Source organism: Dendrobates tinctorius, unplaced genomic scaffold (assembly GCF_039654945.1).
Source record: "Dendrobates tinctorius isolate UK_male_01 unplaced genomic scaffold, ASM3965494v1 ptg000157l, whole genome shotgun sequence".
Classification (NCBI taxonomy): Eukaryota; Metazoa; Chordata; class Amphibia; order Anura; family Dendrobatidae; genus Dendrobates; species Dendrobates tinctorius.
The window spans coordinates 253,531-278,097 of NW_027361824.1; the positions used below are offsets into that span (position 1 = coordinate 253,531).

A 24,567-nucleotide genomic window follows, 5' to 3' on the forward strand; every position below is an offset into this window, starting at 1 on the left:
TTCCTCCTCTTACTACAGCTCTGGGGCCTTCCTCCTCCTCTTACCATTGCTCTGGGGCCTTCCTCCTCCTATTACTACTGCCTCTGTGTCCTTCCTCCTCCTCTTACTACGGCCCTGGGGCCTTCCTCCTCCTCTTACCACTGCTCTGGGTCCTTCCTCCTCTTACCACTGCTCTGGGTCCTTCCTCCTCTTACCTCTGCTCTGGATTCTTGCTCCTCATCTTTCTGCTGCTCTGTGTCCTTCCTCCTCCTCTTACCACTGCTCTGGGGCTTTCCTCCTCCTCTTACCACTGCTCTGGGGCTTTCCTCCTCCTCTTACTACTGCTCTGGGGCCTTCCTCCTCTTACTACTGCCTATGTATCCTTCCTCCTCCTCTTACCACTGCTCTAGGGCTTTCTTCCTCCTCTTACCACTGCTCTGGGGCTTTCCTCCTCCTTTTACCACTGCTCTGGGGCCTTCCTCCTCCTCTTACCACTGCCTCTGTGTCCTTCCTCCTCCTCTTACCACTGCTCTGGGGCCTTCCTCCTCCTCTTACTACTGCCTCTGTGTCCTTCCTCCTCCTCTTACTACTGCTCTGGGGCCTTCCTCCTCTTACTACAGCTCTGTGTCCCTCCTCCTCTTGCCACTGCTTTGGTCCCTTCCTCCTCCTCTTACCACTACTTTGTGGCCTTCCTCATCTTCTTACCACTGCTCTGGGGCCTTCCTCCTCTTACTACAGCTCTGGGGCCTTCCTCCTCCTCTTGCCACTGCTTTGGTCCCTTCCTCCTCCTCTTACCACTACTTTGTGGCCTTCCTCATCTTCTTACCACTGCTCTGGGGCCTTCCTCCTCTTACTACAGCTCTGGGGCCTTCCTCCTCCTCTTGCCACTGCTTTGGTCCCTTCCTCCTCCTCTTACCACTACTTTGTGGCCTTCCTCATCTTCTTACCACTGCTCTGGGGCCTTCCTCCTCCTCTTACTACTGCTCTGGGGCATGCCTCCTTCTACTCTTCTTCCCTCTGATATTGCTCTTTGGCCCTCCACCTCCTCGCTCTAATACTGATCTGGAGTCTTCCACTTCCTCCTCATCTTTTTCCTCTACTACTGTTCTGCCGTCTTTGTCCTACTCTTCTTCCTCCTTCAACTTCTACTGCTTTGGAAACTTCCTCTTACTCTTCTTGATCCTCCCCATACTACTGCCCTAGGTGCTTCCTTCTCTTCCATCTTTACATCTCAGGAGCATTCCCCCTACTCCTCTTCCATCATGACATGCACCTTCTACTGCCCTAGGGACTTCCTTCTCCTTTTTCTTTTCCTTCTCTCCCCTCTATACTGCTCAGGGCTTCTTTAACTCCTTTTAGATACAGGAAAGATGTATATCTTTGTACCTGTTAGCCAGTAGATAGAAAAATATTCAGGATTGAGAGTCCTCAGTAGTTGATACCTTTTAATGGCTAACTGAAAAGATGGTAACACATTGCAAGCTTTCGAGACTACTCAGGTCTCTTCATCAGGCTAGACTAATACAACATCTGAAGTCACATATTTATGCACAATACAGCCTAGAAAAAATGCAATAGATTCTTAACTCCTTTTATTCATCTTTCTGTCCCCACTACTGCCGTGGAGCCATTTCCTACTCTTCTTTTTACCTCTACTCCCTCTACTTTTGTCCTAGGGATTTTCCTTCTACTCCTGCCTCTCCTACTGCTCTCGGGCATTCCTCCTTCTCCCTCCTCTTCTTCCTCTTATCTTTACTTCTGCTCTGGGACATCCCTAATTCTCTTGTTCTTCTGCACAGGGTTCTTCCTTCTACTCTTTTTTTCACCTTCATCTATTACTGATCTATCCGTTTCCTATTCCTCCTCGCTCTCCTATTACATTAGGGCCTTCTTCCCTCCCTTCTTCCCCACCTTATTACTGCACTGGGCCCTTCCTCTACCTCTTAATGCTCCTCTACCATCTGCTGCCCTTTGGGCTTTCTTCTCCTCCTCTTCTTCCTCCTACCAAGCATGCTGTCCAGGAACCTTCGCCCTATTTTACTATTATTCAAGGCCTCCTTCCTTTTTCTTCTCCTACCACTTCCCTGGGGCTATCCACTCTTCATTTTATTTTCCTCCTATTCCCCTGCTACTGCCCTAGAGGCTTCTTACTCCTCATTCTTCTCCTCCCTACAATGCTGCTCTGGGGCTTTTCTCCTCTTCTTCTTTCTCCTCTCTATTTCTGCTCTGGGTTTTTTCCTCTTTCTCCTCCGCTCCCTTAACTTTTGTATTGCTTGGGGTCTTTCCCTCTTCTTCTCTTTCCTCTTATGCTTCTTCTTTATCTTCCTCTCTGTTCTGCTACCCTATGGGCTTCCTTCTCCTCCTGATCCTCCTCTTCTTCTACCTCTTCTCACTTATACCTTTCTCTCTTTATCTTCCTCCTGGCATTATTTCTTCCTCTTCCCTCTACTACTACACAGGGCTTTCTTTCTCCATTTCCTCCTCTTCCTCTTTTCTGCCCTGGGACTTTCTGTTCTTCCTCCTATTGCTAGAATCAATAAGGTATTTCTTTCTACTCCTCCTCCCCTTCCTCCTCTGGGCATTCCTGCTCTTCTTCCTCTTCCCTCTACTACTGTTCTTGTGCCTTTTCCTTTTCATTCTCCTCTCTCCACCACTGCTCTGGGTCTTCCTTCTCTTTTCCTCCTTTTCCTCCAGTTGCTGCTTTGAGACTTTCCTCCACCTTACAAAGAATCTATTGCGTGTTGAGTCTATCGTTATTAAAGGAAGCCACAACCTCAGTTCATCGGGGGCATGATGATTCTGGGTAATTACCTGCATTAAAAGGGCACCATGCAGATTTACATCTTCTGTCTGTGAACAAAAAGAATAGCATTAATATGGATGACAGTTTAGATATACCGTGGCCAATAATAGTTGTCATAGGTCAGTATCGCAGGACTCATAGGACCTTCACTCACTTTTTACCAGTTCGCAGTTGTAAACACTGGACTTCTCCAAGGACTGCAGACTTATCACATTCCTCTCTCTTTCCCGAGTAAAATTAGTCACCTTGAACATTTCAAAAGGAGGAATAAGGACTTCATCCTCCCCCGGGAAGAAGGAGAAGTTCTTGATGTTGACACCATAGCAGGTCTGGATGGTGAAGAAAGTGTCTTCTCCAAACTGCAAAGCATTCTGGTCGTTCTTAGATGAAGACGTGAATTGTCCAAACCGGATTGGTTTCCGATACTCGGACGTGAACTTGATCCCTCTTATTCCTCTGAAGACTTTGTGACAAGCCGGGGTCTCGACGCCATCCAAGACCTGCAGTGCTTTAGTCAGATAATAGTGGAGAACCTTAAACCTGAAGTTCCTCAGGTAATAGTGCTTGGACTGACCGGCCTCTCGCACGGCCTCATTGAAGACCTTGTGCAGAGGACCATTTATGGTGTAAGCGAACAGGGCAATGGCGTACTCATCCTTAAAGCCCTTCGGCAAACTTGAGTATCGCTTCTCCTTCTTCTCCTGCTGCCACTTAAAAGTGGCGGTGTCCCAAGCATCTGCAAACTCCTTATTGGAAGAGTACTCCGCTTGGAATAGTTGAGGGATCTCTTCCTCCATTGCGTCACTACATCCTCTGTACTGGTCATCAAATGACATGGGAGCCATATCAAGAACAGATTCCTTAGTAGAAAAGGCGCTTCTACTGGAGACCCGGTGACTGTCAACCTGAGGTGTAAAGACACCACCAAGAGTAATCGTATAATTAGCTTAATGCTACACAATGAATGCCTCCTATCTTCAAAAATACAGTGGGAAAGTATTCAGACTCATTCATATTTTTCACTCTGTTTCATTGCAGCCATTTGGTAAATTCAGAAAAGTTCATTTTTTCTCATTAATGTGCACTCTGCACCCCATATTGACTGAAAAAACAGAAATGTAGAAATTTTTGCAAATTTATTAAAAAAGAAAAACTCAAATATCACATAAGTATTCAGCCCCTTTGCTCAGATACTCATATGTAAGTCACATGCTGTCCATTTCCTTGTGATCCTCCTGGAGATGGTTCTACTCCTTCATTGGAGTCCAGCTGTGTGTAATTAAACTGATAGGACTTGATTTGTAAAGGCACACACCTGTCTATATAAGACCTCACAGTGCATGTCACACCAAATGAGAATCATGAGGTCAAAGGAACTGGCCAAGGAGCTCAGAGACAGAATTGTGGCAAGGCGCAGATCTGGCCAAGGTTACAAAAGAATTTCTGCAGTACTCAAGGTACCTAAGAGCACAGAGGCCTCTGTTATGAATGAGTCACCGTAGGAGGCAAAAACAGAAATACTAGCTAAGTCCAGAAAACCAGAGAAGTTGGCAGCTATCGGATTACAGACCCCTGAACCTATCAACAACAACTAGCAGTAGCCGTGGGGGGTTCCTACGGTGCCCTAGACCCCTCGATCACAGCTGGAGAACTACATAGCCTAAAGACAGAAAGGGAAATCTAAACTGCCCCAGAGCAGACCCCAAAGCAATAGGCAGCCCCCAACATATAATGACGGTGAAGTAAGATGAAAAAACACTCACACAGATAGAAAGATAGGCTGAGCAAACGATGGGGCCCAAGCTAACTACAAAGGACAGGATAGAAAAGCTGCTGTCTGTAATCCACCAAAACCCTATCAAAACAAGAGCCAACAGCTGATAGGGAAAAAAGCCCTGAAGACGCTAGGCTTCAAAAAGACTATATCAGTACTCAGGTATTTTCTGAAGACAGAGCACAAAGGAATTCAGCACACCCCAGCAGGGAATGGCAGCAATCCAGAAAAACAAGGAAAAACAAAAACAAAACACAAATGCAAAAACAGAGCAGAAAACTTAGCTTTTGAGGAGCAGGAATCAGACTGGTCTCCTAGAATCCCTCAGAGAGATCACCAGCAAGGCAGAAGGGCGTCGACTGCCTTATATCCAGTCAGCAATTCCCGTCACCCAGTCATCATCATCCTGCCCATATGCTTGGTAATCAGCCTCACTACCTTCCTTCACCAGAAGAGGGAGTTCATCAGACCTCAATGGTGAAGGGGAAAATGAACTCACAACAGGCCTCCATAATCCTTAAATGGAAGAAGTTTAGGACCACCAGAAGTCTTCCTAGACCTGGCCATCCAGCCAAACTGAGCAACCGTGGGAGAAGAGCCTTGGTGAGAGAGATAAAGAAAAACCCCAAGATCATTGTGGCTGAGCTTCACAGATGCAGTAGGGAGATGGGAGAAAGTTCCACAAAGTCAACTATCACTGCAGCCCTCCACCAGTCAGGCTTTTATGGCAGAGTGGCCCGACAGAAGCCTCTCCACAGTGCAAGGCATATGAAAGCCCGCATAGAGTCTGCTAAAAAGAACACATGAAGGACTCTCAGACTATGAGAAATAAGATTCTCTGGTCTGAGACGAAGATAGAACTTTTTGGTGATAATTCTAAGCTATATGTGTGGAGAAAACCAGGCACTGCTCATCACCTCCCAATACAATCCCAACAGTGAAACATGGTGGAGGCAGCATCATGCTATGGGGGTGTTTTTCAGCTGCAGGGACAGGACGACTGGTTGCAATTGAAGGAAACATGAATGCGGCCAAGTACAGAGATATCCTGGATGAAAACCTCTTCCAGAGAGCTCTGGAGCTCAGACTTGGCCAAAGGTTCACCTTCCAACAAGACAATGACCCTAAGCACACAGCTAAAATAACAAAGGAGTGGCTTCAGAATAACTCTGACCATTCCTGACTGGCCCAGCCAGAGCCCTAACCTAAACCCAATTGAGCGTCTCTGGAGAGACCTGAAAATGGCTGTCCACCAACGTTCACCATCCAACTTGACGGAACTGGAGAGGATCTGCAAGGAAGAATGGCAGAGGATCCCCAAATCCAGGGGTGAAAAACTTGTGGCATCCTTCCCAAGAAGACTCATGGCTGTACTAGCTCAAAAGGTGCGTCTACTCAATACTGGGCAAAATGGCTGAATACTTATGACCATGGGAGATTTCGTTTTTCCTTTTTTAATAAATTTGCAAAAATTTCAACATTTCTGGGTTTTTTTTTCCATCCAGATGGGGTGCATCCATACCCACTGTATAACTACTATAATGCTGCCCCTATGTACAAGAATATAACTACTATAATACTGCTCCTATATACAAGAATATAACTACTATAATACTGCTCCTCTGTACAAGAATATACTATAATACTGCTCCTATGTACAAGAATATAACTACTATAATACTGCCCCTATGTGCAAGAATATAACTACTATAATACTACCCCTATGTACAAGAATATAACTACTATAATACTGCTCCTATATACAAGAATATAACTACTATAATACTGCTCCTATATACAAGAATATAACTACTATAATACTACCCCTATGTACAAGAATATAACTACTATAATACTGCCCCTATGTACAAGAATATAACTACTATAATACTGCCCCTATGTACAAGAATATACTATAATACTGCTCCTATGTACAAGAATATAACTACTATAATACTGCCCCTATGTGCAAGGATATAACTACTATAATACTGCTCCTATGTACACGAATATAACTACTATAATACTGATCCTATATACAAGAATATAACTACTATAATACTGCTCCTATATACAAGAATATAACTACTATAATACTGCCCCCTATGTACAAGAATATAGCTACTATAATACTGCCCCTATGTACAAGAATATAACTACTATAATACTGCTCCTATATACAAGAATATAACTACTATAATACTGCTCCTATGTACAAGAATATAACTACTATATACTGCTCCCTATGTACAAGAATATAATTACTATAATACTGCTCCTATATACAAGAATATAACTACTATAATACCGCCCCTATGTACAAGAATATATCTACTATAATACTGCTCCCTATGTACAAGAATATATCTACTATAATACTGCTCCTATATACAAGAATATAACTACTAAAATACTGCTCCTATGTACAAGAATATAGCTACTATAATACTGCCCCTATGTACAAGAATATAACTACAAAAATACTGCCACTATGTACAAGAATATAACTACTATAATACTGCTCCTATGTACAAGAATATAACTACTATAATACTGCCTCAATGTACAAGAATATAACTACTATAATACTGCCACTATGTACAAGAATATAGCTACTATAATACTGCCCACTATGTACAAGAATATAACTACTATAATACTGCTCATATGTACAAGAATATAACTACTATAATACTGCCCCTATGTACAAGAATATAACTACTATAATACTGCTCCTATGTACAAGAATATAACTACTATAATACTGCTCCTATGTACAAGAATATAACTACTATAATACTGCCACTATGTACAAGAATATAGCTACTATAATACTGCTCCTATGTACAAGAATATAACTACTATAATACTGCTCCTATGTACAAGAATATAACTACTATAATACTGCTCCTATGTACAAGAATATAACTACTATAATACTGCCCCTATGTACAAGAATATAACTACTATAATACTGCTCCTATGTACAAGAATATAACTACTATAATACTGCTCCTATGTACAAGAATATAACTACTATAATACTGCCACTATGTACAAGAATATAGCTACTATAATACTGTCCCTATGTACAAGAATATAACTGCTATAATACTGCTCCTAGCTGAGAGGTTGTGTGTTTGTAGCTCTCCTGATGTCTGGAGCAAGCCCAGGGGGAGGCCACCCTGGGTGGGGTAACTCCCCAGGCAAGGTCCAGGCTTCTAGGCCTACACTGGGAAGTAACGCTCAAGCTGTTTCTAAGGCAGATGCAAGTCCCAAAGTTGTTTCTGAGGGAAAGAAAGCTCAGAATGGAAGTAGCAGCAGCAACAAGAAAGATGAAGCTGTGAAAGTACGTAACAGGGAAAAGCCATGGCTGTGGGTAAGAAAGTTCCAGTTAAGCAGTCGGCCAGCCAAGGCAAGCAGAGTGAAGTGCAACTAGGAGAAATCCAAAAGAAATCTACTGGTGAGAAGCTGAATGGAGGGAAGCAGCCAGCAGCTCAGGAGGTGCCATCACCAGCCTCAGGTGTGCAGCTGACTCCCAGCAGGCAGAGGAGAACCTCACTGGAGAGACAGACACTCCAGGAGAACCTGCAGCAGAAGCATGTGGTGGCCAGCATGGCGAGCTCTGGGCGCACAAGGTCGCAGTCAGGTGGCAGAAGTAAAAGTGCTGTGGAGCCTGGAGCCACGAAACCAGCGGTGGTGAAAGTTAAGGAGACGTCTGGATTCAAGCATCCAGGGACATTGCTGAAAGCAGGATCCCAGGACTGGTCAAGCACCTGAGCTTCTGGTCGCAGAGGAGATCCCAGGACTGGTCAAGAGGCTCGGTGAGTTACAGCAGCACAAAGACTTGCTGCGGATACAAATAGACATGGGCTATAAGGTAAAGGCTGCTAATCCGGGATTACACCTTTTATGATCAGACTCTGAAGACACTTGGTATACAGCTGGCAAAAGTGGTGACGGACATGGACTGTGTCCTAGAGAAGATGGGGCCCCTGGCGGAGACTTATAGGAACCAGGAACTGTTTATGTCACACCTGCAGGACTCTGCAGGTTCCAGCTCAGACATTGTCCCAGGTGGACCCCAGAAGCCGATGCGGCTGGTGCTGCAGCCTGCAAGTTTCTGCTTCCAAAAGGGTTAAATATTGCAGCTGCAGACCCCAAGCAGCATGTTGTGCAGATTCCAGCAGGTGTACCACAAGTCTCAGAATGCCAAGCACAGCAGCCTGCAGCAGATTCCAAGCAGCAGCATGGACTGCACTTTCCAGCAGAGGGACTACAAGTCTCAGAATGCCAAGCACAACAGTTGGGCAGTGGACATGTGCTGGTCATTACTGATGGTGCCCAGCAGGGCTCTGATGCTGGGATAACCTTGCTGTATCTGAGGGGTCGGGGGCTTGGGGGAGCACAGTATCTTTGGTGGACGCTGCACAGTCTGATAATGAGATTGATGCTGATGATAACAATGTGCATGATAATGTCTGTGATTTCCCCCCTTTAATTTCGAGCACACAAGGTGTGGCTGCCCCTCCTGCTGCAGACCTTCACCTCGTCAGTCAACCCAATGTGACCCCACACGGTCCCCCAAGTAATGACTGGAGTCGTGGTGCTCCGTCCTTTATCTCTGGTACCAATTATACAGGCCAGGCGTTTAAACGGAGAATCGTTGCGCGTTTCCGGCACAGAGGTGCCAAGGAGGACCTGCCAGACAGGAGGTTTGTTGTCAGGGAGCTCTTGTGCCACCAGATGGCATTTGTGCCAGTCAGCATCCTGGCAGTGATTAATCTTCCAGACAGGCAGGGCTATGATGTCAGATTTAAGCTCATGTCTGACCTGGACAGATTCTGGTCTAGTTTCCCCAAGTTTAGGGACACGGAGGGCTGGAGTAAGTTCAGCGTTATTCCTATCTCTAAGCCAGATACTGTCACCGTAAATGTCATCTTCTGGAATGAGTCTGTTCCCCCGCAGGACATTGTGGTGTGGCTCCGGAGGCATTGTGACCTGGTCTCTGACCTCACCAAAAGCAGGGACAGTGATGGTATCTGGACGGGAGGGTGGCGGGTTTTGGTGAAACTGCGCCAATGCAATAACATCACTGCCCATTTACCCAACTCCTTTATTGGGAGGGAGAGGGGTGTGTGTTTCTATCCTGGGCAGCCTCGTAAGTGCTTTAAATGTGGCAAGACAGGTCACCTGGCAAATACCTGTACTGTGGTGAAGTGCAGCCTGTGTGGGGAGGTCGGCCATCTAGCTGCAGACTGCCAGAACATCAGGTGCAACCTCTGTGGTAAGATTGGTCACCCTCACAGGGACTGTCCGGACGCCTGGCACAATATCTGTAAGGACTTTCCTGACGAGGACTTGGCAGGGTCAGAGATTCTGGAGGAGGCAGCTTTACTGTCAGGGGAAATACTGACCAGACCAGAGGTCCACCAGGGATCTTGTGGCGCCCCCAGGAGTATGGTCGCCACAGTGGTATTGCCTTCCTTCAGGGAGGGTGATGTCAGGCTTGGAGGCAATGAAGGATCTCTCTAACAGTTAACCATGTCATGCAACACAGTTCCCACTCCAGGCCAGCAGAGGGAGCTCTGAACCAGGATTGGGGGAGGAGTGCTCTCTGAGGGCCAGGAAGGGAAATGAGGAGTTAGTGTGAGGAGGGCAAAGAGTGTAGACGTGTGGAGAGAAGCTGGAGGTTGAGCTGAGGAAAGAGAGCTCCCTCCCAGTGAGAGCGCATGATCTGGAGCCTGGTCTCCACGGTTGTACAGATACTGAAGGTCCTGCAACAGAAACCAGAGGAATAGGAGGCTGTAAATGCTCTATTCCCACCTAAGACTCGAAGGCACAACAGCACGGAGTGAGCCAAGAGAGATAGAGGGCTACAGCTGTCTGCCATACGAGGTAGTTCTAAGAGAAGATAAGAAGGAGGAACTTCAGTGTAACACGTACTGCATGTACCTCAAGCCAGCGCTAGAAAGGAGACTACACAAACCATCTGATAGAGAGATCCCTGAGTTGCTTCCAGGCTAGCCTGCTCCTGTGCCATCTGTAACTAGGACCCTGGACTGCACTTACAAGTAAAGAAACTGCACCCTGTTGTCATTGCCTCCTTCCTGCCACATCCTCAGCACTGCTACATCTCTGTGCCAAACACTGCAACCTCTTCCTAAACATTCCACTACACTGCCCTGGGACCAACAGCCCTACCTGTGGGGAGGGTTACAACATCATTGGTGCACCACACTGTCTGTCCCAGAGGATCTGTCTGCAGCGTCGGCTTAACACCTCCCTTGCCGAACACCACAGGTGGCGTCACGAATCACTTATAAACTTTATTCCCAACTCAACCCCTTTGAGGCTGGTTTCACATTAGCGCTTTTTAAGCGCACGCACGGCCGGGGGTAGCTCCGCCCCCGAGCCGGCTCTCTGCCCGGCGTGCCCGCCGCTTGCTTGTAGCGCCGCCTCCTAGCGCACAGCGGCGCCTGCGATCGGCACACCCTATCTTTAGCATAGGGTGCGCAGATCGTGCGCAGGCCGTGCGCTAGTTGCGCTTTGACCTGCGCTGCGCACTTTTGACGGTGCGCCGTGCGCGCCAAAATCAAACTTTTCGGATTTTGGCGCGCACGGCGCACCGTCAAAAGTGCGCAGCGCAGGTCAAAGCGCAACTAGCGCACGGCCTGCGCACCCTATGCTAAAGATAGGGTGCGCCGATCGCAGGCGCCGCTGTGCGCTAGGAGGCGGCGCTAGAAGTAAGGGGCGGGCACGCCGGGCAGAGAGCCGGCTCGGGGGCGGAGCTACCCCCGGCCGTGTGTGTGCTTAAAAAGCGCTAATGTGAAACCAGCCTGACATGGGCGCCCAGGGCCACGGACCGGGTCACCGCTGCTGTGACATTCCCCTCTGAGAGACCGGCCCGGTACCGAGTACCCCACAGCCCTGGGAGGGCGACCCAGTCTACTCAGCTAACACCAGAGCAGCAGGGTTCCGAGAGTGAACAGGGGAGTACGGAGGTTGTACCTCAGGGTCAGCGGTCACAGGAAGGCATTACTTCAGTGCTACCATCTGTGTCTGAACGGAATAGCAATAATCAGAAAAGGAAGAAAAAGGACAAGGCCTCCCGTAAACCTGAGGAGTGTGACACTGGCCGAGGAGCTGGGAAGAAAGTCCAGAGTTCTGCAGGTGTAATGGTCGTATCTAACAGGTTTGATGTTCTGTCTGAGTCTGACGGCGATTTTGAAGATGACCTTAAAAGAATTGACGCAGAGTGTGATAGGGACGTAGAGGACTGTCCTCCGCCAAAGCGGAAGCCCTTACCTGAGGGCACTGGGTAGAGTCTGAGATGGAGACCGGTGGTGAACAGAATAACTCCGACTCAGATCTGTGACGCTGTCAACCAGATAATGTCTGAACTCAGATAGGGAAAATCATTAGGAGAAATTAGGAAATGTTAAGATAGAGAAGGATGAGTCACTGGGTAGGAACATGATGAGCTCTGCTTTCAAAGCGTTTTTTTCTTTTCCCCCAAACTATGAGTATGGACTCTAAGTTAATTTGATATGTATAATCTGGACATGTAATGAATGTATGTACAATCCAAGTGAATTTAGTTTTGTATTATTGGAGGAATGTTGTTAAATTTATTTGTATTTGTTTGGTTTTTATAATAAATATTGCCCCTATGTACAAGAATATAACTACTATAATACTGCCCCTATGTACAAGAATATACAGTGGGGCAAAAAAGTATTTAGTCAGTCAGCAATAGTGCAAGTTCCACCACTTAAAAAGATGAGAGGCGTCTGTAATTTACATCATAGGTAGACCTCAACTATGGGAGACAAACTGAGAAAAAAAAATCCAGAAAATCACATTGTCTGTTTTTTTTTTCATTTTATTTGCATATTATGGTGGAAAATAAGTATTTGGTCAGAAACAAAATTTCATCTCAATACTTTGTGATATATCCTTTGTTGGCAATGACAGAGGTCAAACGTTTTCTGTAAGTCTTCACAAGGTTGCCACACACTGTTGTTGGTATGTTGGCCCATTCCTCCATGCAGATCTCCTCTAGAGCAGTGATGTTTTTGGCTTTTCGCTTGGCAACACGGACTTTCAACTACCTCCAAAGGTTTTCTATAGGGTTGAGATCTGGAGACTGGCTAGGCCACTCCAGGACCTTGAAATGCTTCTTACAAAGCCACTCCTTCGTTGCCCTGGCGGTGTGCTTTGGATCATTGTCATGTTGAAAGACCCAGCCACGTTTCATCTTCAATGCCCTTGCTGATGGAAGGATGTTTGCACTCAAAATCTCACGATACATGGCCCCATTCATTCTTTCATGTACCCGGATCAGTCGTCCTGGCCCCTTTGCAGAGAAACAGCCCCAAAGCATGATGTTTCCACCACCATGCTTTACAGTAGGTATGGTGTTTGATGGATGCAACTCAGTATTCTTTTGCCTCCAAACACGACAAGTTGTGTTTCTACCAAGCAGTTCCAGTTTGGTTTCATCAGACCATAGGACATTCTCCCAAAACTCCTCTGGATCATCCAAATGCTCTCTAGCAAACTTCAGACGGGCCCGGACATGTACAGGCTTAAGCAGTGGGACATGTCTGGCACTGCAGGATCTGAGTCCATGCTGGCGTAGTGTGTTACTTATGGTAGGCCTTGTTACATTGGTCGCAGCTCTCTGCAGTTCATTCACTAGGTCCCCCCGCGTGGTTCTGGGATTTTTGCTCACCGTTCTTGTGATCATTCTGACCCCACGGGGTGGGATTTTGTGTGGAGCACCAGATCGAGGGAGATTATTAGTGGTCTTGTATGTCTTCCATTTTCTAATTATTGCTCCCACAGTTGATTTCTTCACTCCAAGCTGGTTGGCTATTGCAGATTCAGTCTTCCCAGCCTGGTGCAGGGCTACAATTTTGTTTCTGGTGTCCTTTGACAGCTCTTTGGTCTTCACCATAGTGGAGTTTGGAGTCAGACTGTTTGAGGGTGTGCACAGGTGTCTTTTTATACTGATAACAAGTTTAAACAGGTGCCATTACTACAGGTAATGAGTGGAGGAAAGAGGAGACTCTTAAAGAAGAAGTTACAGGTCTGTGAGAGCCAGAAATCTTGATTGCTTGTTTCTGACCAAATACTTATTTTCCACCATAATATGCAAATAAAATGAAAAAAAAAAACAGACAATGTGATTTTCTGGATTTTTTTTTCTCAGTTTGTCTCCCATAGTTGAGGTCTACCTATGATGTAAATTACAGACGCCTCTCATCTTTTTAAGTGGTGGAACTTGCACTATTGCTGACTGACTAAATACTTTTTTGCCCCACTGTAACTACTATAATACTGCCCCTATGTACAAGAATATATCTACTATAATACTGCTCCTATGTACAAGAATATAACTACTATAATACTGCCCCCTATGTACAAGAATATAACTACTATAATACTGCCCCCTATGTACAAGAATACAAATACTATAATACTGCCCCTATGTACAAGAATATAACTACTATAATACTGCCCCTATGTACAAGAATATAACTACTATAATACTGCTCCTATGTACAAGAATATAACTACTATAATACTGCCCCTATATACAAGAATATAACTACTATAATACTGCCCCTATGTACAAGAATATAACTACTATAATACTGCCCATATGTACAAGAATATAACTGCTATAATACTGCTCTTATGTACAAGAATATAACTACTATAATACTGCCCCCTATGTACAAGAATATAACTACTATAATACTGCCCCTATGTACAAGAATATAACTACTATAATACTGCCCCTATGTACAAGAATATAACTACTATAATACTGCCCCTATGTACAAGAATATATCTACTATAATACTGCTCCTATGTACAAGAATATAACTACTATAATACTGCCCCCTATGTACAAGAATATAACTACTATAATACTGCCACCTATGTACAAGAATACAAATACTATAATACTGCCCCTATGTACAAGAATATAACTACTATAATACTGCCCCTATGTACAAGAATATAACTACTATAATACTGCTCCTATGTACAAGAATATAACTACTATAATACTGCTCCTATGTACAAGAATATAACTACTATAATACTGCCCCTATATACAAGAATATAACTACTATAATACTGCCCCTATGTACAAGAATATAACTACTATAATACTGCCCATATGTACAAGAATATAACTGCTATAATGCTGCTCCTATGTACAAGAATATAACTACTATAATACTGCCCCTATGTACAAGAATATAACTACTATAATACTGCCCCTATGTACAAGAATATAACTACTATAATACTGCCCCCATGTACAAGAATATAACTACTATAATACTGCCCCTATGTACAAGAATATAACAATTATAATACTGCTCCTATGTACAAGAATATAACTACTATAATACTGCCCCCTATGTACAAGAATATAACTGCTATAATACTGCTCCTATGTACAAGAATATAACTACTATAATACTGCCCCCTATATACAAGAATATAACTACTATAACACTGCTCCTATGTACAAGAATATAACATCTATAATACTGCTCCTATGTACAAGAATATATCTACTAAAATACTGCCCCTATGTACAAGAATATAACAACTATAATACTGCCCCTATGTACAAGAATATAACTACTATAATACTGCTCCTATGTAAAAGAATATAACTACTATAATACTGCCCCCTATATACAAGAATATAACTACTATAATACTGCCCCTATGTACAAGAATATAGCAACTATAATACTGCTCCTATGTACAAGAATATAACTACTATAATACTGCCCCTATGTACAAGAATATAACTACTATAATACTGCCCCTCTGTACAAGAATATAACAATTATAATACTGCTCCTATGTACAAGAATATAACTACTATAATACTGCCCCCTATGTACAAGAATATAACTGCTATAATACTGCTCCTATGTACAAGAATATAACTACTATAATACTGCCCCCTATATACAAGAATATAACTACTATAACACTGCTCCTATGTACAAGAATATAACATCTATAATACTGCTCCTATGTACAAGAATATATCTACTAAAATACTGCCCCTATGTACAAGAATATAACAACTATAATACTGCCCCTATGTACAAGAATATAACTACTATAATACTGCTCCTATGTAAAAGAATATAACTACTATAATACTGCCCCCTATATACAAGAATATAACTACTATAATACTGCCCCTATGTACAAGAATATAGCAACTATAATACTGCTCCTATGTACAAGAATATAACTACTATAATACTGCCCCTATGTACAAGAATATAACTACTATAATACTGCCCCTCTGTACAAGAATATAACTACTATAATACTGCTCCTATGTACAAGAATATAACTACTATAATACTGCCCCCTATGTACAAGAATATAACTACTATAATACTGCTCCTATGTACAAGAATATAACTACTATAATACTGCTCCTATGTACAAGAATATAACTACTATAATACTGCTCCTATATACAAGAATATAACTACTATAATACTGCTTTTATGTACAAGAATATAACTACTATAATACTGTCCCCTATGTTCAAGAATATACCTGCTATAATACTGCTCCTATGTACAATAATATAACTACTATAATACTGCCCCTATGTACAGAAATATAACTACTATAATACTGCCCCCTGTGTACAAGAATATAACTACAATAATGCTGCTCCTATGTACAAGAATATAACTACTATAATACTGCTCCTATATACAAGAATATAACTTCTATAATACTGCCTCTATGTACAAGAATATAACTACTATAATACTGTCCCCTATGTACAAGAATATAACTGCTATAATACTGCTCCTATGTACAAGAATATAACTACTATAATACTGCCCCTATGTACAAGTATATAACTACTATAATACTGCTCCTATGTACAAGATTATAACTACTATAATACTGTCCCTATATAGCAGAATATAACTACTATAATACTGCTCCCTATGTGCAAGAATATAACTACTGTAATACTGCCCCTATGTACAAGAATATAACTACTATAATACTGCCCCTATGTACAAGAATATAACTGCTATAATACTGCTCCTATGTACAAGACTATAACTACTATAATACTGCCCCTATATACAGAAATTTAAGTACTATAATACTGCCCCCTATGTACAAGAATATAACTACAATAATACTGCCCCTATGTACAAGAATATAACTACTATAATACTGCTCCCTATGTGCAAGAATATAACTACTATAATACTGCTCCTATGTACAAGAATATAACTACTATAATACTGTTCCTATGTACAAGAATATAACTACTATAATACTGCTCCCTATGTGCAAGAATATAACTACTATAATACTGCCCCTATGTTCCAGAATATAACTACTATAATACTGCCCCTATGTACAAGAATATAACTACTATAATACTGCTCCCTATGTGCAAGAATATAACTACTATAATACTGCCCCTATGTACAAGAATATAACTACTATAATACTGTTCCTATGTACAAGAATATAACTACTATAATACTGTTCCCTATGTGCAAGAATATAACTACTATAATACTGCCCCTATGTACCAGAATATAACTACTATAATACTGCTCCTATGTACAAGAATATAACTATTATAATACTGCTCCTATGTAGAATAATATAGCTACTATAATACTGCCCCCTATGTACAAGAATATAACTACTATAATACTGCCCCCTCTTTGCGGTTTTCTTACTTGCATGATTGTGCTCAGTATTATTCCGGTGATGAGGACGGTTGTTGTAGTGTGATGATGTTCTGGAGATGTCGCCTCCATTTTTCTGAACCTGTAATAATACAGATAAGTAATGGAGACGTCACAGGAGAATCTGGCGGTATAACATGGCCTGGTTATATGAGAATAAGTTGTCCCCTAAACCTGAACTCAAATGTTGGGTGTGAGGACTTATAGAAACCAGGAAAAGCCAACAATAAATCTCAGCTTATCAAAGCCGTGCATGAGACATAAACCGGGTCACCAGGAACCAGCATCTTCTCTGAAGCCACTGGTGGGAATTGTGTCAAGATAATGGATGCCGATGCCCCCCAGAAGGATTGTTAACGGTGGAAAATGTGACCAAAACACGGTCCGGCCATACTGACACAGAGGTTTTTGAATTAGTTGTAATGTACTGTAAGGCATGATTTTGTTGGAACCTTCCAGAATCCTCCATCCTAGAAGAAAATCTCCTTGTCACACAGCTGCAGCCCCCTCCTTTTGTTTCTCCCTCCTTATTCACTTACAGCTTTCTGCCTGCATTTGGTAACCGGACACTGTCCCTTTCCTGTTGTAGAAAGGAATGTTGATTAGTTAAGGGACAGCATTTCTTTGGCTGAGACATGCGGCTGAAATAAAACAATGAGAGATATTAAAGAAGCTCTAGCGTGCACTTCCCTCGCGGCAGAGATATAATAATTACATTTCTGCGAAGGGCACGAAACCAACTTTCTAATCCCTAATTCTCACGGCTCTAACCCCTCCAGAAACTGAGATATGGATTGCTCCCAAATGGAGTGTCTTAATTATGGCATGTTTGATGTTGTTTTATTGGATTTGATAAATTGAGAAAAATGAGACCATCGGTGTGCTTATACGAGCTTCCCTCGTTAAGATATGGTTATTATAAGTTTCTTAGATAAATAGCAACTTGGAGAAAGGGGGGCTGAACTTCCCCAGACTGCCCCTTTCGTGATGTAACCGACCCTAGGCTATAAGGTACCCCTCCCTTACAATTTCTCAGTTGAAGCTGCAGATGCCATGCTAGAAAGACCTGCAGATGTCTGGGGATGTGTGGTTGGCTGCCCTTCCCCCGAGCCACATGGGTTGCCTAAGGAACCATAAGCAACTGTAAGTGTAATTTCGGTTTTCATCCCTGTTATTTTTATATATTTGCATTGTACATATTTAATGTCTCAACTTTGTAACAACTTTTATCTATGTAATCACTGCCCGCATTTTGGGAATAAATGATAAAATTATCAGTCTATCTTCATACTCTAAGAAACGAACTATGCGCCTTTTTTAGATAATCGCTACTAATTTGGGGGTTTGCCGCGGACCCTCTTAATTAACTCTTTTATTAAGTGAATCGTGGCTGGTGGCAGCGTGGTGTGTTCAGTTGGTTGGGTAGTTGGCAGTACAGAAGGGTCTTAGTTGCTGAATGAGGGGTTGAGGCCACAGCATTGATAATTCCCTTACTGCAGTAGTCTAATTGCCCATGCACAAGCAGCCCATCCGGCGACTAATTATCCTAGGTGCAGTTCCCTGACTGACCTGAGGGTAAGGGGGGGTGCTGGAGAGCTGCGAGTTCCAAAGTGGAACTGAGAAAGTGGGATATCCATAAATCCTCGCAGTTCTTGGAAGGTTGTTAGCAGTGGTGGGGCATCCAAAATAACCCCCTGCGGTAAATTGTTAGAGCGAGATTAGCTTGCTGTATATTTTTGTCACATGGTACCAATGACGGGATAACTAAGATAAGCCCCCATTGTGCCTGTGATAGCTGTGTGCCGGCAGCAGTGTGTCGCGTCCCTCCGTCCGCTGACATACCCGTGTCAGTGGTGGGATCATGACATATTGGTGGCACAGGGTGTGCTTTCGTCAGTCAAAAAAACTTTTTCAATAAATCTTTTTGGAGGAATTTTGGAAGTTTTTCTTTTCTTTAAGTAGTTTTGGAAGAGTTTTTTTTCCAGTAGCATTTTTTCTCACAATGCCTGGTTTGGAGAGAATTCCATCAGGATCTGCCTCCATCAGGATCTGCTTCTATCAAGATCTACCTCCATCAGGATCTGCCTCCATTAGGATCTGCTTCCATCAGGATCTGCCTCCATCAGGATCTGCCTCCATCAGGATCTGCTTCCATCAAGATCTACCTCCATCAGGATCTGCCTCCATTAGGATCTGCTTCCATCAGGATCTGCCTCCATCAGGATCTGCCTCCATCAGGATCTGCTTCTATCAAGATCTACCTCCATCAGGATCTGCCTCCATTAGGATCTGCTTCCATCAGGATCTGCCTCCATCAGGATTTGCTTCCATCAAGATCTTCCTCCATCAAGATCTGCCTCCATTAGGATCTGCCTCCATCAGGATCTGCCTCCATCAGGATCTGCTTCCATCAAGATATGCCTCCATCAAGATCTGCCTCCATTAGGATCTGCCTCCATCAGGATCTGCTTCCATCAGGATCTGCCTCCATCAGGATCTGTCTCCATTAAGATCAGCCTCCATCAAGATCTGCCTCCATCAGGATCTGCCTCCATCAGGATCTGCTTCCATCAGGATCTGCCTCCATCAGGATCTGCCTCCATCAAGATCTGCCTCCATCATGATCTGCTTCCATCAGGATCTGCCTCCAACAGGATCTGCTTCCATCAGGATCTGCTTCCATCAAGATCTGCCTCCATCAGGATCTGCTTCCATCAAGATATGCTTCCATGAGGATCTGCCTCCATCAGGATCTGCTTCTACCAAGATCTGCATTCATCAAGATCTGCCTCCATCAGGATCTGCTGCTATCAAGATCTGCTTCCATCAAGATTTGACTCCATCAGGATTTGCCTCCATCAGGATCTGCTTCTATCAAGATCTGCTTCCATGAGGATTTGCCTCCATCAGGATTTGCCTCCATCAGGATCTGTGTCAATCAGGTCTTCCTCCATCAGGATCTGCTTCTATCAAGATCTGCTTTCTATCAAGATCTGCTTCCATGAGGCTCTGCCTCCATCAGGATCTGCTTCCATGAGGATCTGCTTCCATCAAGATCTGCCTCCATCAAGATCTGCCTCCATCAAGATCTGCCTCCATCAGGATCTGCCTCCATCAGGATCTGCTTGTAGTGCGAATATAAAAATGGCTATTTTGAGTCCATATATTGAAATATACAGACTGCATTTAGACCAGGACAGAGCTGCATTTCTAGTCAAACAGTTACAGACAAGATAATGGTTACAGTGACAATCTTGAGAATCTATGTTTGCTGTTTGTCATTGTAAAACATTAAGGTTTATTTAACCTCTGTATGTGGTGAGTTTATCAGATCATTAGCTGCATTTCTGATGTGACAGAGAATGCTCCCGCAGTGACACAATGTTGAGAACTTTTGTTTATTACCTGAAACCATTTCACTCCACAAATAGTTCTAAGTTTCTTTGTTTGTTATTGTAAGAACATTAAGGTTTGTCTGTGGTAGCTTTATCTAAATCCATTGTGGCTTTTATATTCTAGGGTCTATAACCCACTGTCTGGTGATGCCATGTTGTCTGTTTCATCCAATCTTGAAGGCTGGCCACCAGAAGGGTTGAGTGAAACTATTAGTTACACATTAGTGTGATTTATTATATAAGGCCAGAGAAACATGACTTAGACAGAAGTGGATCGCCCTCCCAGGGCAGCGGGGTACTCGGTACCGGGCCGGTGTCAGGGGGATGTGTCACAGCGGCGGTGACCCGGTCCGTGGCCCTGAGCGCCCAAATCAATGGTGGTTTGTAGTTAATGTAATAGTAGTTTTGACGCCACCTGTGGTGTTTGGCAAGTGAGGTGTTAAGCCGACGCTGCATACAGTTCCACTGGGATTAATGGTGTGGTGCAGCAAAGATGGTTTAGCTCCCCACAGGTGGAGCTGTAATCCCAGGGCAGTGTAGGTGCTATGGATGAGGGAAGGCGCAGAATGGTGTGGATGCTTGTATCCAGATGTAGCGGTGCTGAAGGTGTTAGTGCACAAATGAACGGAGGACACCAGGGCTTGCAGTTTCAAAGCTTTACTCACAGTTCGTGGTACACACTGGTGCCCGCTTCCATGCCGTGTCCTCTGGGGCAGAGACTCAGTCAACCTCCCAGGCAAGTCAGGGCTCTCCTCTCCAACACTCCGCCAACATGTACCTCTCCTGAACGTCTCCTCTATAGCGCCTTTAAGTGTGAAGATCTCCAAGCTCTAAGTTATGCTGGAGTTCCTCTTGACAGATGTTCCTGTATTCTCTACTCGTACGGCAGACAGCTGTAGCCTGCTTCGGGAACTCCCTTCTCCTGAGTCCCGGCTCCCTATACAGATGCTGTTGTGCCCCAAGTCTTAGATGGGAGTAGTGCATTTACAGCCAACTACTCCACCGGTGTCTGCTGCAGAACCATAAGTGTCCATACAACCTTGGGGACCGGGCCCCGGCCTTGCGCTGAGAACCTATAGGCAGGGTTCCTCTTCCAACCCACAACTCCTCTCTGTTCTCTACTCCTTCGTTCCGTACTTGTCTCTCCTTCTGATGGATGCTTAGGTTACAGTTCTACGTCTCTCTAATTCTCTTTCCTTTCCCGTGCCAGCTGGGGCAGCTGCAGCACTCCTTCTCCTTGGACCCGTCCTCAGACTCTCCTGACTGACTGTCCTTCCCTCCTCTGGCCTTCTGTCAGACTGACCTTCTGTCAGACTGAATCCAGACTGATCTGTAATTCTAAACCTTCCCAATCTTTTATATGGTTCTGAACTTCACCCACCTCCCAGCACGTCCAGTGTTCCAAGCAGGGAACCACCAAAGGTGCTCTGCTACTCTCTAAGTACAAAGCCGCATGTGGATGTGCAGAACTACCCTGTTGTGTGGGATGCGAGTGTTGGAGTGTGGAAAGGAGCTCCCAACCTACCTAGATGGTGGGGCACTACACCTTAGGAGAAGGTGTAGTACCTCTGTGGCGACTGAGCCTTAGGGGCGCTACGTACCCCCCGTTAAACACAGCACGTCCTCGGGCTGCAAGGCAAACAAAGTTGACAGCAAAGAAACATACAAAAATTTTATAATGCAGAACAACTTTTCTTATACTAAGCTTCCTAGTATAGGAGGTACTCATTCTTGAACGTTACCAACAATTTTATCTAATATTCTAAATTAAACAGTGCAAATTTTTCCTTCATTCAAAAGTGCTATACTCTAACACATTTCTTCATCATTTTTCTCTCTTCTAGATGCAAGACGCTGACGGCAAGTACCTGGTCCGTCACCTGTCTGCTTTCAATTTATTATTCTTAATTCTTTATCAAAACATTCCTAATTCTCTATAAAAGCCATTTCTCAGTTACTACTACTCTTATAAAACACATTATCAAATACTGTACAATAAAACATTTCAAAGATTCTTGTAAGTGCTGGACACCGCTCCCAGCTGGGATTTCTTGCAGTGTCCCTTGAGGTAGACATCATCTTCGCAAAGTGTCTTTTATGTAAAACATCATCTTCGCAAAGTGTCCTTTTATGTAAAACCAAGAGAGAGCAGCTAAAGAGGTGCAAACTATTTACAAAAGAGTTTTGGATCATACAGCGTTCATGATCTCCTCAGTTCAAAATTGGAAAACGCTGCCACTACAAAAATTAGGCAACCAAAAGTGCTACCAGAAAAACATGATAACAACCAAAATTTAAACAGGCACAACGGTTCAACAAACCCTCCTGAGTAACGAGAATTTTACTGTAAATTTTCTAATTGTGATCCCCTCTTGGGGTTCTGGCTTCATCCTGATTCTGGTGGCTCGCTAACGGGCCTTGAAGCTGTGGCAAAGGGAACCCATGATGCATCGCAATGCCCATCAACTGTTCCTCTTCAATAGGTGGTTCCGCTGTTCTGGTACAAGGTCTAGTTTTATGAATGGGTCACCGAGGAGGAACAGCGAAAAAGCTAAGTCCCAGAAAACCAGAAAGGTTGGTAGCTATGCAGATTGCAGATCCCTGATCTTAACCACACTACTAACAGTAGCAGTGGAGCGTTCCTACGATGTTCCTAGATTCCTCGACACCGCCGGAGGACTACATAAACCTAAAGCAAGAAAAGGGAAAACTAACTGCCCCAGAGCAGACCCCAAAGGAATAGACAGCCCCCACATATGTATTGACGGTGAAGCAAGATGAAAACACAAACACAGGCAGGAAAATAGGTAGAGCAAATGATGGGGCCCGACTAACTAGAAAGGACAGGAAAGGAAAGCCACTGTCTGCAATCTGCCAAAATACCCTACCAAAATAATGTCCAACACGTCTGATAGCAAAATTAACCCTCAAGTCACTAGACTTCTCCCACTATATCAGCACTCTGAAATAGTCTGAAACAGAGCAAAAAGAGGCCAATCTAATAAGGGACAAAAAGGCAAATTGGCAAATACAGATAAATAGAAGTGGAAGTTCCCCACTGAGAAGACTGGAAGAGAGCTGAAGTCCAAGACCTGAGATGCAGACTGAATCACCAGCACCAGGATAGGGCGTCGGCTGTCTTATATCCAGTCTGATACTCCAGAGATCCAATCGTTGTCCTCCTCATCAGGTGGCAGATCACTACCACTTAAACCAACTTCACTACCTCCTGTCACCACCAGAGGGAGAATGGAAAAAGAACTATCAACTGGTGGAGCAGAAAATAAGCTCATAACAGTCAAACTCCTAGGGCTTCTGCAGCTTGTCGGTGCTGATAAGCAACCACATGGGGACTTAGCAGTGAAGGGATTCCGAGATCACCATCCCAAAACGATCCAAATCCCCCTCTTCCCTGAAGATGTCGGATCGGGCGCGCCGGCTCCAACCGTACTCCCAGCAGCAGGGACCTCTTCCACCTCCCTATCAACCTATTAGGAGGGCTGGGGTATATACCTGGTACTTCCCGGTGGTGCGGTCTCTGCTCCGGTGCAGGCACAGTGGCAGCGGATGCTGTCCGGTGGGACACTGGGGACGGCGACGGAGCCAACAGCTACCCTGGATCCACAGGGGCCTCTGCAGGGACATGTGCAGCCATGCCAGGTCCAGACGGGGGCTCTTCTTACTCCGCTTCAGCTCCCTGGGCTATGTACAACTCCACCGGTAGTAGCGGCAGTGAGGGAACAAGGTACGCTGCCAGTGGCATGGCAGCGGCGGCAGGCTCCCCTGGGTCTTCCGGGGAAAGGTCCGATGTAGCAGCGG

General features: G+C 44.2%; 2 protein-coding genes across 2 annotated transcripts in view; one reads left to right on the forward strand and one right to left on the reverse strand.

The window, feature by feature from the left end:
* The window catches only part of LOC141051493 (protein sel-1 homolog 3-like), a 168,893-nt gene that overhangs the window by 129,451 nt on the left and 14,875 nt on the right, over positions 1-24,567 (forward strand). The gene's annotated exons all lie outside the window — the stretch shown is intronic.
* Positions 1-24,567, reverse strand: part of LOC141051495 (erythroblast NAD(P)(+)--arginine ADP-ribosyltransferase-like) — a 41,127-nt gene that overhangs the window by 813 nt on the left and 15,747 nt on the right. The window contains exons 2-4 of the mRNA XM_073548421.1: positions 17,345-17,435; positions 2,937-3,687; positions 2,791-2,829 (exon numbers count right to left, since the gene is read on the reverse strand). Of these exons, the coding sequence (XP_073404522.1) occupies positions 2,791-2,829; positions 2,937-3,687; positions 17,345-17,435 (881 nt within the window). The remainder of the gene's footprint in view (positions 1-2,790; positions 2,830-2,936; positions 3,688-17,344; positions 17,436-24,567) is intronic.